The 13,962-nt window shown below is 62.2% G+C and overlaps 2 protein-coding genes across 4 annotated transcripts in view; one reads left to right on the plus strand and one right to left on the minus strand.

Moving 5' to 3' along the window:
* The window catches only part of AP5Z1 (adaptor related protein complex 5 subunit zeta 1), a 29,586-nt gene extending 23,328 nt beyond the window's left edge, over nt 1-6,258 (plus strand). Inside the window, exons 10-17 of the mRNA XM_077140503.1 lie at nt 296-474; nt 944-1,086; nt 1,295-1,435; nt 4,657-4,768; nt 4,986-5,083; nt 5,322-5,454; nt 5,528-5,742; nt 5,830-6,258. Coding sequence (XP_076996618.1) covers nt 296-474; nt 944-1,086; nt 1,295-1,435; nt 4,657-4,768; nt 4,986-5,083; nt 5,322-5,454; nt 5,528-5,742; nt 5,830-6,181 — 1,373 coding nt within the window. The 3' untranslated portion in view covers nt 6,182-6,258. The remainder of the gene's footprint in view (nt 1-295; nt 475-943; nt 1,087-1,294; nt 1,436-4,656; nt 4,769-4,985; nt 5,084-5,321; nt 5,455-5,527; nt 5,743-5,829) is intronic.
* The window catches only part of RADIL (Rap associating with DIL domain), an 80,605-nt gene continuing 72,846 nt past the window's right edge, over nt 6,204-13,962 (minus strand). For all 3 annotated transcript variants that reach the window (XM_077140501.1, XM_077140500.1, XM_077140502.1), the window contains exons 8-15: nt 12,923-13,160; nt 11,910-12,082; nt 8,695-8,845; nt 8,401-8,567; nt 7,347-7,698; nt 6,739-6,875; nt 6,520-6,659; nt 6,204-6,402 (exon numbers count right to left, since the gene is read on the minus strand). In XM_077140501.1, the coding sequence (XP_076996616.1) occupies nt 6,297-6,402; nt 6,520-6,659; nt 6,739-6,875; nt 7,347-7,698; nt 8,401-8,567; nt 8,695-8,845; nt 11,910-12,082; nt 12,923-13,160 (1,464 nt within the window). In that variant the 3' untranslated portion in view covers nt 6,204-6,296. The remainder of the gene's footprint in view (nt 6,403-6,519; nt 6,660-6,738; nt 6,876-7,346; nt 7,699-8,400; nt 8,568-8,694; nt 8,846-11,909; nt 12,083-12,922; nt 13,161-13,962) is intronic.

Genomic DNA, 13,962 nt, shown 5'->3' on the forward strand with positions numbered 1-13,962 from the left:
GTCAGTGCCAGAACTGTTTACTGTGCCCCTAGCCAGCCTGCCAGAAGTCAAGGATCTGGCACTTTACTAAAGTGTATTTGGAATAGTTTGGCTCGCTCAGAGACACTGGTGACCAAAGACGGAGAAGAGGCAGATTTAATACACGCAGGACTTCTCAGAGCCTTCAGTGTCCTCAGCATATTTCACTGTGACCCTTGCCAGGAGCCTCAGTGGGGTGGGGCGGGGGGCCCGACTGGGGCTGGAGAAGCGCTGGAGGCGAGCTGCATGCTGAGGGGCTGGGGGCCGGGCCTTTCAGGCGAGGTGGCCGCCGTGGACTCGGACGCCGTGTGCCAGCACCTGTTCACCTGGGCCCCAGCTGAGCTCTTCCACAACCCTATGCTGGCCTTCGAGGTCGTCCAGTTCTGCAGGGACAACCTTCACCTCTTCAGCAGAAGCCCCAGCATTCTCGCACAGAGCTTCCCCAGCCTCCTGAAGGCACGTTGCTCGCTCCACCCAGGGCGGCCCACAGTGTCCACGCATTCTCTGCAGCAGTGCTGCCCTAATGGGGAGCCCCCTATGAAGCCCCTGGGGTCTCCCCATCCTCACCACATTAGCACCCACACGGGAGGGTTCTCTGGTGGCCATGCAGCCAGCGCTGGCCACCTTGAGTGCCCCAGGGCTGTGACTCACTGTGCTCCCCCAGCCCAGGGCCCTGACAGGTGGGAGAATGGCAGCTGCTGACGGGCTTAGTTTAGCTGTTGGCACAAACATGGAGGCAAAAGCCTAAAAACTATCAGAAGGAAATACCTCCCTGGGGAGTCTTTCCAGCCTTATAGGTTACAACAAGGTGTGAGGAGTGCAGGGGGCAGCCTCGGTCCTACTGGCCCGTCACCCACCGTGGTCTTAGGGCCAGGGAAGCCCCGGGGCTGCCGCCACCTGTCTGAGCCCCGTTCCCTGCCTGCAGCTCCTGGCCTGGCACAGCCCGCCCCTCACGGCCGACTTCGTGGCGCTGCTCCCGGCCCTGGTGGACGCCAGCACTGCCGAGGAGCTGCTGCAGGCACTGCTGGACCTGCCATGCCTGACCGCGGCCTTGGACCTGCAGCTCAGGTGAGCCCGGGGCCGCCCCTGGGCCCTCTTGGCATCCCTGACCGCAGCCCTCCTTGTGCCACCTCTCCTGTGGGATCCTGGTGGCAGCTCAGTGCCCTGTACTCATGCTTCTCCCCACCCACACGGGTGGCTGTGACAGCAGGGCCAAATCAGACCCCGGCTGGCCTGTGCCGTCACCCCACCCGAGCCGTGTCTATCTCACTCTCAGGTCTTCGCAGGGGGCGGCAGAAAGGCCTCTCTGGGACGCCTCCCTCAGGAGCACCAGCTGTCTGGAGGGCTTCCGTGACCCCCAGTTCCAGGGGCTCTTCCAGTACCTGCTCCGTGCCAGAGCTGGGGGCACCACGAAGAGGTGGGGGCCGCCTGGGGACTCGGTGAGCCGGGCCACTGCCCCAGGGGCTGGGCCCTCTGTGCTGCTCCTTCCTGCTCTCTTCTTGCTGGGGCAGCTGCAGGCCTGCAGACAAAGCCGGCCGCAGGCAGCGCCCCCATTCCCCCGTGGTCCCCGCTGCCAGCTCCGAGCAGCGCCGTGGCTGTCACCGCTGACGCCACACTACTAACCGCAGCCCGCAGCACACGTTAGGGCCCCGTTCCCATCGTGCAGTTCTGGTGTCAACATCTTTGTTCTAATGACATCTACACCCGTAAGCTCGCCCGTCTCACAGCCATCGCGGGTGCAGTTCACAGGTGGTGATTACTCGGCGTCCTGCTGCCCTCACCGCCACCCATTACCAGAACTTTTTCATCGCCCCAACACTCCCCACTCCCCACCCGCGGTAGCCTGTGTTCTCGTTTCTGGCTCGACTGAGGTGCATATTTTAATTCTTTCATATCTGTGAGACCAGGCAACATCTGCCCTTTTGTGTTTGGTTTTCGTCACTGCGTATGACTCCAGGGTCCCTCGGTGTCACGGTGTGGGGCGCAGCATCAGTCTGTTTTCTGGCTGAAGAATTCCATTCTGTGGACGAGCCAGACTTTATCTGTCAGTGGACAGCGTGGTGGCGTCCACCTTTTGGCTCTGGGGAGTAAAGCCACCGTGCACTCTGCACCACAGGTACCTGTGCGCGCCCGTTCCCGCCCCTGCTGAGGATGCGCCTGGGTCACGTGGCGGTCCTACACTTAGCCGTCTGAGGCACCACCAAGCCGTCCTCCACAGCAGCCGCGCCATCTTCTGTCCCCACCCGCGGTGAAGCGTGTGCCTCCTTCCCCACATCCTCTCTCGCTCTTGCAACGATATTTTCTGGGTTTTTTTCCTTCTTTGTGAGAGCCAGAATTCTAGTGGGCATGGCATCTCACTGGGTTTCATCTGCCTCTTCCTGATGACCAGTGTTTTCACTGGCGAGCTGCTGAATGCAGTATACCAGAACTGGATGGCTTTTATACAGGGGCATTTGTTAAGTTGTAAATTTATAGTTCTGAGACTGTGAAAATGTCAAAATTAAGGCAAGGCTAAAAAACATCCAAATTAAGGTATTCAGAGAACAATAACCTTGGTTCAAGGCTGATGACACTCAGGGTTTCACTCTCAGCTGGACAGCAGTGGTGGTGGCTGCTGGCTTTCTCTGCAGCGGCTTCCCCGGGGCTCTGTCCTTTCTGTGGGCTCTGTCAGTTCAGGCAGCTCTAAAGCTTTTTCCAAAATGCTTCCCACTTAAAGGGCTCCGGTGAGCAACCCCACCTTGAATGGGTGGAGACACAGCTCCATGGGAACCATCTAATCAAAAGTTACCACCCACAGTTGGGTGGGTCACATCTCCATGGAAACAATAAGAAAGATCCCACCCAGTAGTATTCAAAGAGGATTTAAGGACGTGGCTTTTCTGGGGGATGTAATAGCTTCAGACCGGCACAACCAGTGGTGAGCATATTCTCATGTGCTTTTTAACCATTTGCCTCCCTTCTTTGAAGAAATGTCTATTTAGGTCTTTTGCCTCCCCCACCCCCCTTTTCTTTCTATGCTGTATGGTGAGGTCACATTTCATCATTTTTCCATTTGATCCCGTTATTGCAGCACCATTTGTTGAATTTTTGTTTTTGGGGGGGGAAGTGCGTGGACTGGGAATCAAACCCGGCTCTCCTGCATGGCAGGCAAGAATTCTACCACTGAACTACCTTTGTGCCACCCTCCACCCTTGCCCATTTTTAAATTGGGTAACTCCTTGGAGATTAAATTTTTAAATGAGGTTGCTTTTCTTTTCTGGATATTAAACCCTTATCAGGCATATGGTTTCCAAATCTGTGGGTTACTTTTTTACCCTTGATAATCTCTTCAGATGAACAATTGGACTTTTGAAGTCCAATCTGCTTATCTTTTTTCTTTTCTGTTCATGCATTTGATATAACGTCTAAGACTCTTTTGCCTAATACAATATCTGGAAGATGTTCCCCTGTTTTCTCCTAAAAGTTTTATTGTTATAGCTCTTCCACTTAGGTCTCTGGTTCAGTTCACGTTGGTTTTTGTCTGATGGGACAGTAGTCCACTTTCATTCTTCTGCATGTGGATACCCAGTTTTCTCAGCACTGTTTTTTCCCCATTGAGTGGCCTTGGCACCCCTGCTGAGAATCAGTTGACCATCGATATATTTCTCTCTGAGCCTGTGGTTCTGTTCCATTGGTCTGTGTCTCGTGCCAGTACCATGCCATTTTGATTACCGTAGCTTTAATGTTTTAAAATCAAGACCTGAGTCCTCCAACTTCATTCTCTTTTCAAGATGGCTTTGGTTAGTTGGGTCTCCCTACCCCTCCATATGAATTTGAGATTTGTGTTTCCATTTCTGTAAAGAAGGCTGTTGAAATTCTGATCGAGTTTGCGCTGAGTCTGTACATTTTTGACACCTCCCTAATGTTTAGCTTCCAGCCCATGAGCCAACACCGGTGTCCTTCCATTTATTTAGGTCTCACTGGATTTCTTTTAGCAATGTTTTATGTCTTCCATGTACAAGTCCTTTATGTCTTTGGTTAAATGTATTCATAGGTATGTGATTCTGTCAGTCACTATTGTAACTGGAATACTTTTCAGGCCGCTCTTTGCTAGTGCAGCGAACACCACTGATGGTTGCGTGTTGATCTTCTACCCACCACGTCACTCAATTGGTTTATTGGCTCTAGGAGCTTTGCTGTGGATTTTGGGGGATTTTCTATTTATGAGATCGTGTCACCTGCAAACAGGGATGTGGTTGCTTTTCTTTCTCTTTCTTGCTTACTTGCTCCGGCCAGAACTTCTAGTAACAGCTCCTTTAATTACATGGCGCCCCTGTGAGGAAGGGGCAGCCACTACTCCACTTTATAGGTAGGGAAACTGAGACTTAGCACACGCCAGGCACTGGGAGAGAGGTCCAGAGAACCAGCTTCCAGCCACAGGCCGCACTAGCCTGTCCCCCTCCATGATCTTAGGGACCCCAGTCCAGGCTCTGCTGCCCACCAGTGTCTCTGAGCCCCAGGTGCCCTCTCCCCAGAGTGGGTGGTGCTGAGAGCTGGGTTTCTGCTTGGGGTTGAAGACAGAGCACACTGTCCCTTCTACTCGGAGACTCAGTCCTGGGCTTGGCCACAACGGTCTGCTCAGGAGCTGTGTATCCCCAGGTTGGCTCCACTCCACCAGCTGCTGCAGCCCATGGCCAGCTGTGCCCGGGTAGCCCAGTGTGCCCAGGCCGTCCCCATCCTGCTGCAGGGGTTCTTTGCTGTGGTGGCCCAGGTAAGGCCCCCTGTTGGGGGAGGGGAAGCGCCGCGCTGCCCGTGGAGCTGCCCATGGTGGAACGCAGCCACTGCACAGAGCAGGCTCCCTCTGTGCACAGAGCCTGCCTGCTGGACGCCTCTGCCCGCAGCCTGTCCTCTCCCCAGTCCTTTGAATCAAGGGATGTGGACCCAGGGGTGTGGGTGTGCAGGGCCTGCTTCTCACCTGTGTTCCCCAGTTTGCGGAGGGGGCTCTGGCTGACCGGCTGGTGCTGCTGCTGCTGGAGAGAAGCGACTCACTCTTCCCGGTCCCAGGGTACGAGGTCCAGGTGCACAGGTACGGGATCCCTCAGGGTATCTCACTGGCCCCTTACGTCCAGCGTGCCAAAGCCCAGATCCCATGTGGCCCCATTCTTTTCCCCCAGGCCAGGCTCTGGGCTCCCACTTCCCCTTTTGGGTAACGCTTCCAGACCACCCTCTCCCTCGTGGGGCAGCAAAAGGCACCCCCTTGGCCAGGGGAGGAAGTGAGGGGTACAGTACCCGGGCACTCAGCACCCCACCCTCACCCCGGGCAGGGTGATGGGCTCCCAGCTCCTGGCTCTGTGCCGGCTGCGCCCAGGCCTGGTGGTGGACCTGGCCCGAGAGCTCCTGGCCTTCGTGGGCAGCGCGGGTAGTGTCTGCAGCAAGGAAAGCATGTTCACGAGTGTGGTGAGTGGTGCCTCTTCTCCACGCCCCTCTCCTTGGAGGGCGCATGTGGCGCTGACCTACTGTCCCCTGCCAGGTGTGGGCCATCGGCGAGTACCTGTCAGGGTCCTGCAACAGGCGCTGCACCGTGGAGCAAATCAACAGGTTCTTCGAGGCCCTGGAGGCTCTGCTGTTCGAGCTCACGCAGGCCCGGCCCTCCGCCGCCCTCTCCCGCTGTCCACCCCGCGTCGCCGCCGTGCTGATGACCACGCTCACCAAGCTGGCCTCTCGCAGCCAAGACCTGATCCCCAGGTGGGAGGTGGGTGTGGGGTGGGCCAGCCTGGGGTGCAGCGGAGCCGCCCCGGCCTGACCGCCCGGCCCCTTGGTTCCTCGGCCCAGGGTCTCTCTCCTGCTCTCAAAGCTGCGGGCCCAGAGCCCGGACGCAGGCCCCGTGCACGCCCGAGCCACGGAGCTGCTGAACCTGCTCAAGATGCCCAGTGTGGCCCAGTTCGCGCTGTCGCCGGGCAGGGAGCTCGCCTGCCCCCGCTACCATCGGGACGCCCCTACAGCCCTGCCCCTGGCCCTGCACACAGCAAGCCGCCTGGTGGAGAAGGAGGCTGGCGCCTGGGGCGAGCGGCCGGTGGGGACCCCCCACGTCCTCAGGGGCTTGTCTTCCTCCCAGACCCTGGCTGCCGGGACTGCTGAGGGCCCGGCCGGCACCACTCCCAGGCCACGGAACGTACTTTATTGACTCGAGACTCGCTGCTAGGATCTTTAAACATAAAAGCTTTGTAAACAAACAATACAACTTTGTGTTACCTGCCTTATGAATAAAAAGGCTCAGAGGACATTAACCGGATGGCAGCCTAGGAGGGAGGGGCGCGGAGGCAGATTTTCTGGGCCGTCTCCACGTCAGACTTGGCGACGAGAAACCGCATCCTCTTGCCCCCGTGCCGGATCAGCTCCACCGCCCTGGAAGATGGGGGGAGGGGGCCGTGAGGCTCGGGGGCAGGGCCACGGGCGACTTGTCCCTGAGAACCTGGGGTGGAGAAGGGGCCCCGAGTCCCCCAAGGATGGCAGGGTGGGCACCTGCGGTAGCTGAGCCCCATCAGGCTGGTGCCGTCCACCTCCAGGATGCGGTCCCCCAGGGACAGGCGCCCATCGCAGGCTGCGGGGCTGCCGGGAAGCAAGGTCTGCACGTACAGGCCGGGGGTGCCCAGGGGTGTGTGCTGCGAACAGAAGCAGGGCCTCAGGCTCCCGGGCAGCCGTGGGTTCCCTGCCCACGGGCGGCCCCTCCCCCGGGCTCACCATGCCGTCGATGAGGCCGAGGCCCAGCCCGGAGGGGCCTCTCTCCAGCTCCACCGCAAAAACGCAGCAGAAGTCCTCAGGGCTGGAGCTGCAGCTGGAGGGGGCCCAAGGGTGCTCGTCCGTGGGCGCAGAGGGGTCTGCAGGGTGGGCAAGGAGGCAGCGGGTTGGAAGCACAGCCCCTGGCCCCCGGTCGCAGGGAAGGCGAGGAGGATGCCCACTCTAACACAGGCTGACCACTGAGACGAGGTGCTGGGCCCGCCCTTTGCATGGGGCGAGAGCTCGGGGTCTGTAGTCCACCCCCACTCCTCAGCCCAGCAGACCAAGCAGGTCCCAGCCCATTCCTCCCCCCTCTACGATGCTTCCCAAGGGGGCTCTGGGCACACACCGCTGGGAGGGCCACTGCTCCAGAGCCTCCTCACCACCGCCCCAGCACACCTGGCCAGGTGCTTTCCTCAAGTCCCACCTGCTCCCCCCCCACCCTCCGCTGTGGGGATGCCTGGGCTGGCCCCTCCACGCCCACGGTCTGCAGGACACAACAGGAGCAACAGGCTTCCCGGGAGCTTCCTCCCACCCTGCTGGGCGGGGTGAGGGTGGGGGGAGCGTCTCACCTTCCAGAGCCCTGCCCCAGGGGCCACCGAGTCCGTTCCTCTGCCCCTCTGGGAGCGTTCGCCCACAGGGGCCGCTGGGCTCTGGCCAGTCCTGGGCACCAGGCTCAAGGCCGAGTGGGGTGCTAGGGGGTGTAAGGAGGCACGAGGAGTCTGTGGGCACAGCGCCTGCCTGGGAGCCCCCACGGCCGAGCGGCCTTCCTGGGGGGCCCTGGGCCCGGGAAGCCCCGCCAGGAGGTGGGGAATGCATGGGGCTGGCTTCTTGGGTACCCCTGCTCCTGAGGTCTGGCAGGTCCCCGGGGTCCCTGGAAGCCAGGGAGCAGCGCTGGCCGTCAGGGGTGGCACGGACCGGACCCTGAGGACAGAAAGGGCAGCCTTCAGGTCTGAAGCCAGGACACGGCACTGCACAGGGGTGGCAGCCTGTGTCACATCAACGGAGCAGAGGCCCAGGGGAAGCAGCACGGTGCAGGAGCAGCCAGCTTCCCGCCTCTGCCCAGGCCAAGCCCCGGCAGGTGCGAAGTTACGTGCCTGCTCCCTCCTGGGGCCACTGGCTTCTTTGGACCCCAGTTCACAAAGCCGGTAGTGCCCCCCAAAGTATTGGGAGGGGGTGCCCTGTGGTCCTCCCTAATGCCTCCCCCTCCCTAGCATGGGCGCCAGGCTGAGCTGCCCCAGGCGCCCCCTCAACCTGCCCAGGGCTTGGGGCTTTTCTTTCAGGTGAGGCGGGAAGCCCTGGGCACAGGCCGAGCAGTGGGCCCCAAGCGGTGGTCACCAGAGGACCCTGGGGCCCTTCTGTCCTAGACATGTGCTAACGTGCCTTGAGCCTTTGCCCTTTCGGGTTACAGAGCTCTCGGGTGAGAAATCTGAGGAAATCTATCTTTAGAGTCTCGGATGTAGAAGCAGCAAACAAGCACCCTTCGCCCCCCCTGGAGAGCTCAGCCCCAGCCGAATCCGCACCCAGGACCTTGTCTTGAGGAACGGCAGGCTGGAGCCCGGGGTCCTGCCTGGGGCACCGTCCCCTCAACCTGGGGTGAGGAAGCCCCCTCCAGAGCCCTGGTACCTGCAGGCCGTCAGGGCGACGCCCCTGCAGGCTGCACAGGAAGTGGCGGACGTAGAGCAGGTGCTGGTAGAGGCCGCCGTCCACCCGGTCCGCCTCCAGCTCCACCTGGAAGCCCTCGCTCGGCAGGACGATGGGAGGCGGGTTCTCGTACGACTCCAGGACAGCCTCTGTGGGGTGGGGCGGGGGCTGCGGCAGGCGGCCACACCCGTGGGGCCCTCGGGGGAGCCCCCGCCACCCTCTGGGGAGCACCCGGGGGTCACCCTGGGCCACTTCTGCCCACCTTGGGGGGGCTACCTGCTGTGAAGGCGTCGGGGCCATCGTGGGCCCCCGGCTCCCAGGCGCTCACGGGGCCCATGGCGGAGGCCAGCTGGCACTGTGTCAGCAGCCGGTGCAGCTGCGCCGGGCTCAGGGCTGGGAACTGGGTCCGCAGGGTGGCCCAGGGCATCTGAGCGACGAGAGGGCCTCTCAGTGGGGGGCTCCCGGGCCTGTGCGCCTGCACCCAGCTGAGGGCCCCGAGAGCAGCCCCTCAGGGAGAACCCACTCCTGCCCCCGCTACAGGTAAAGGAACCGGGAAGCCCATCAAGGCACGGCCCTGACCACCTAGGGTGGGGCGCATCTCCCACAAGACACGGAGCAGATGTTGGCTAAATTCAAGCAGACTGCTTCTGTCCCTCCAAAGACGCAGACGGCACATCACCCGCTGGGCACAGCTGCCGTGCCCGGAACCAGTGGGCTGGCAGCAAGACCCCTATGGCCGGGGCATGGGGGCTGAGGTAGCAGGCAGTGAGCCGAGCCCAGCACAGCTGCCCTGGTGCTACCGCGCCCGCTGTCCCTGCTCCCGGCAGCGGCCTCTGCCTGCCACCTCGCTCTGCTGTCCTGTATCCCCGGCAGCTCCCGACCCGCCTCTCCACAGGCCCCGGCGTCCAGCCCAAGAGCAGCACGGCTTCTCCTGCAGCCTTTTTAAGGGTCCCAGTACCTGATGGACTACAGGAGTCTTCCAAGTCCAGCACTAACTGAACCCCAGACTCTGCTCCCCCATGTTCAGATGCAGGCGCACTCCACGGCGACACCTGCCAGCCCAGGGATCTGGGCGCCGCCTCTATCCAACACCCCACACTGGACACCGCCTCCCCCCAAAACCCCCACACCAGGCACCTCCTCGGCCTGACCCCTGCAGTCACCCTCAGCCCTCCTCTGCCAAAATTCTGGACCGTCTTCTCCTTTCTTCTCGTTGGTTCCTGTTTTCTGGAACCTATTTCTTCTCTTTGGGTCTGTCCCTCACTTTGGTGAAACATCTTCAGCGGTTTCCTGGGGACGGGGGCATGGGAGCGCACGTGCTGACTCTGCGTCTTGGAAGCTGTCTTCCTTCTGCCTTCACCCCGGCGGGCAGCTGGGCAGAGGCTGGAAACCACTTCACCCCGCCGTGCGGCGGCCAGTGGCCCAGCGCCACCCAGCGTCACCTCCGCAGCTCGCCGGGCTCCTCTCCGGCCGCTCCCACACGCTCGCCACGCTGGCGCGGGTGGCCCTTCTCGGCCACTGCACCTCCCCGTGCCCCACCCTGCGTCCCCCGCTGGCCGCCAGCGGGTCAGGCCCTGCGCTTCCGGGCACCTGCCTCAGGAGACCTTTGATCGTTTTGTAACCAAGAAGTTAGAGCTTAACAAATGATGGAGGTTCCCACCCGCCACAGACTGTTCTCTTTACTTTCCAGCACATTAGAGCCATCACGGGGAAACACCTGAGATTCCTGGTCCGTCACTCAGCTTCCTGGTCTCCGCCAGCGGCTGTGTCACCATGTGGCCCTCACCGTGTGCCAGACCCCTGACGGCTCCTCCTCCTGAATCTCAGCCTAAGATCCCGTGGGCACAGGGACAGCCCTCACGCTGGCTCACGGAGGGACTCGAGGCAGCACAGCCACCTCCCAGGCGGAGCTGGAGCCAACCCCGGTGCCCACCTGGCGCACAGTGGCTAGACTGTGACCCACAAGTCGCCTCCTCGTGATGCCAAAGGTCGCGCCCGCCACCGTGGGAAGGCCGCCGTTCCCGAAGCGCGTCACAGCCTGCACATGCTCAGCAGTTAGGGCACCTCTAATGACACCCCCTGGGCCACCGCGCTCGGCGTCCTGAAACCTGCCCCCTGGCGATACTATGAAGCCATCCGTCACTGCAGTCAGGGATACGGGTCCTGAGGCCGACGCCATCTCAGCCGCCTTGTGCTTAGTGACCCGGGCTTGACCTCTCAGGCCACCAGCTCAGCCCCTCCTGCGTGGACGCAGCCCAGGGCTCTGCGCCGAGACTCTCCCCGCCACGGGCCTGGCGCCCCAGCCTGCACCCCCAGCCACTAAATGCTCCACATAACCCCTGTGGGCCATGGGTGAAAGGGGCCGTCACGCCCTGCCAGGCCAAAATGGCCTGCTGTGCCCGAGGGTCCCTCCCGCACGTCCTGGACGCTGATCTCTGTCTCCACGGAGACAGCCATGGGTACCCCGTGACCAGCCTTCCGAGGGTCATGTCTCCAGGGGACCTCCGAGGGCGGCCTGGCCCTCCGCGGGGGAAGCCGATGCACAGCCTCGGGGTCCAGCACAGCTTCTCCCGGCCCTGGAAGCCGAGGCAGGGGCGCCGCCCAGCAGCACGTCTGGGCATTTCTGGGGCATCTGTCAGGTGAGGCACAAGTGCTCTGCGAACCCACAACCTCGCGGCCCCTGGGCCACTGCCCTGCTCAGAGCGCCGTGTGGCCGGCTGCCCTGGGCCTCCCAGGCGGCGCTGCTTTTCTCTCCTTGAGGGGGCCCCGGCAGGTCCAGGGCCCTGGTGGGACCGCAGGGGGGGCCCGTGCACGCCTCGTGGTCAGACACCATCTGAGCCAAGCCCAGAGGGTGGTGAGTGCCTAGCAGTGGGGCGCTGAGCACCCCGCCCCGGGCGCCCCGTCTCCACACACTCAGGCCAGACGGGAGAACTGTCTGCTGCTCAGTGGTGTTCCCACGTGTCTGTTCCAGCCCAGGCGCCCCATTTTCCATGCTGAACTGTTGCTTAGAGTATTTCCATATTTGTTTTTATAGTGAAAAAATAATGTTAAAGACATCTCAGTAAGACACATTCCCCGATATGAAGCGGGTTCTTGCTATGCGCTGAGCGCGGCGGTGGCTCCCGGGACAGGCCGGGACCCTGGCTCCGTCATGTCCTGGCTGGGTGGGCTCAGCCCGTTGCCCATAAATCAGATGATCAGCACCCCCCTCCCCCGACACCATGCCTCTGACCTTCAGCTCAGGCCCCACGTGCCCAGGTCGCGCCACCCGATAGCCAGCTCCAGGCCCCTCCCGCAACCCCACCGCGGGCCCCCTGCAGTAGGCTCAGCGCAGGTTCCAGGGAGGAGCCGCTGGGGCCGCTGTCCCTCCCACAGGTGGCGCCACCGTGGGACAAGCTGCCCAGCACCCTGGGCCCTGAGGTCTGTCCACAGTCCCATGGACCCCCACCCAGTGCACCAGCACCCCCCCATCCACCCTGCACCCCTCCTACCTGGACGAGCTGGGCCCTGGGTGTGGCCAGCAGGTTGAGCGTGCAGGAAAGCTTCTGGAAGAACCGCTGGCCGGCAGCACCAAGGCCAGCACCCTTCAGCCACTCCAGGAGCTGCTGCAGGCGGGCGCAGGCCTGCACCCCTCGGGGCCAGTGGAAGCAGCTCAGCGAGGGCCCTGGGGAGGGGTGGTGCCAACTGAGGCCCTCCTGCCCCCACCCATCCCTCCACCCACAAGCTCACCCGAGCACCCTGGGGGGAGCCACCTCAGTTCTGGGATCCCAGGTCTCACGCGCCCCACCCCGAGCTCCCCCCAGATGACTCCTGTGCCCCCTTGGCAGGAGCCGCCCTAGGCCCGGACTGACTCCTGGCTGCACCGCCAGCCAGAGGCTGGAGCAGTCCTCCAAGGATGAGCTGTAAAGGAAGGCACCCCTTCCCCGACAGGGGGACAAGGCTCTCACCCGGGGGACAAGGCCCTCACCCAGCCTTCTGGCCGGGAGTGCCCTCCTCTCCCACTTTCCCTGTGCGAGCAAGGGGGACCCCTGCCAGGAGGGGTGACAATGGGAGGTACTTCTGGGCAGAACCCCCACACGGCGGGGACGATGCAGGCGTGGCGGTGACCATGCTGGCCGAGTGAAGGTCAGGGGGCCTGCCCTCCATCAACTCACAGGCCCCCCACAAGGACGGCCCCAGGCAGTCCCAGCGCTCCCAGCTCCAACTCGAAGACCTCCCCAGTGGCCCACTGGGGATGGGGTCGCTGGCTTCGCCGGCTCCACTCAACCCTCCCAGCCACCCTGGGAAGCGGGGCACCTCCACGGGTGGGGGAGGGAGGCCCAGCACCCCACCCCCACAGCCAAGTGTCCCCATGTCCTGTCCTGCATCCACTAGGCCTCGGCCTACACCACCTCCCACCCTCACCACTAGCACCCCACTCCCCAGACTCCCCAAAGCCCAGGTCTCCAGGACGGCAGAGCAGCCCAGGGAGTACGAGGACCGCCGGGTCCCCGTCCCGCCTCACCCCTGTCCAGGAGCTGGTTGAAGAGCAGCGTCCCCGAGAAGAAGAGCAGGTAGGCGAGCACCTGGGAGGCCACCTCGGGGTGCAGCTGCGAGCGCTGCAGCAGGTCCAAGGCAGCCTGGAATTCAGCCACGACACGGCGCAGCTCCTCAGGGAAGGTGGGCATGCAGCTCCAGCTTTCCCGGGACTCTGACTGGAACGGGGGGCACTCCAGGAGGGCAGGGAGGCAGACATACAGGGCCTGGGAGAAAGAGGGCAATGCACGGTTCCCAGTGGCTGTCTTGCCCCCAGCACGTCCTGCCTCAGCCTGGTGGCCATCGCTGAACAGGACAGAGGGAGCCCAGGGTGGGGCAGGGCAGCTCAGCCTAACAGCAGGCCGTGGCGGGCACCAGGGGCTGCCTCCTGCTGGGAGGGCAGAGGTGACGCTGGGAGATGTTGTCCGAGGGGCCCTCTGCAGAACGGGATTCTAGCAAAGGCAGGGAAGCTCCCCATGGGCATGTGACAAGGACACTTTCCTGGAGAGGAAAAGAGTCCGAGGCAGCCAGGCTGCCCTTATGCAGAACTGAGCGCCACAACCAAGGAGCCCAGGGGCACCTACTTTGAGCCACTCAAGGGTTTCCATTCCTGGCATAATGACAGGCCCCTACACCTTCTAAGGTCACTGGGCATCAACGAAGAAAGGAGGCCTCTCCAGGACGGTCTGGTGGCCGGGACAAGCAGCTCCCCCGGGCTCCCAGGGCAGATGCACACAAGCGGATGCACTTTTCTATATGGCCAAGACACAGCCTCAGAATCTTCTCAACACAAGGCTGCAGGCAGCAAGGATCACTCAACCACAAGGCTGTTTACTCAACAGCCTGAACTCAGCACGAATAAACAGGGGAGTCTGTTCTTTTTCTCCAGTCAAGGCCCCCAAAAGCACCAGGTGTGAACTCTCCTCATTCTTGCTGGGGAGTAGCCCCCCCCCCACAAACCTTGGGCTGAATCCTGGGGCTCCCACTCAACTTCTGTTACAAAAACCAAGCCAATGACAAACCCCTCGC

The sequence above is a fragment of the Tamandua tetradactyla genome, chromosome 23 (assembly GCF_023851605.1).
Source record: "Tamandua tetradactyla isolate mTamTet1 chromosome 23, mTamTet1.pri, whole genome shotgun sequence".
Taxonomy (NCBI): domain Eukaryota; kingdom Metazoa; phylum Chordata; class Mammalia; order Pilosa; family Myrmecophagidae; genus Tamandua; species Tamandua tetradactyla.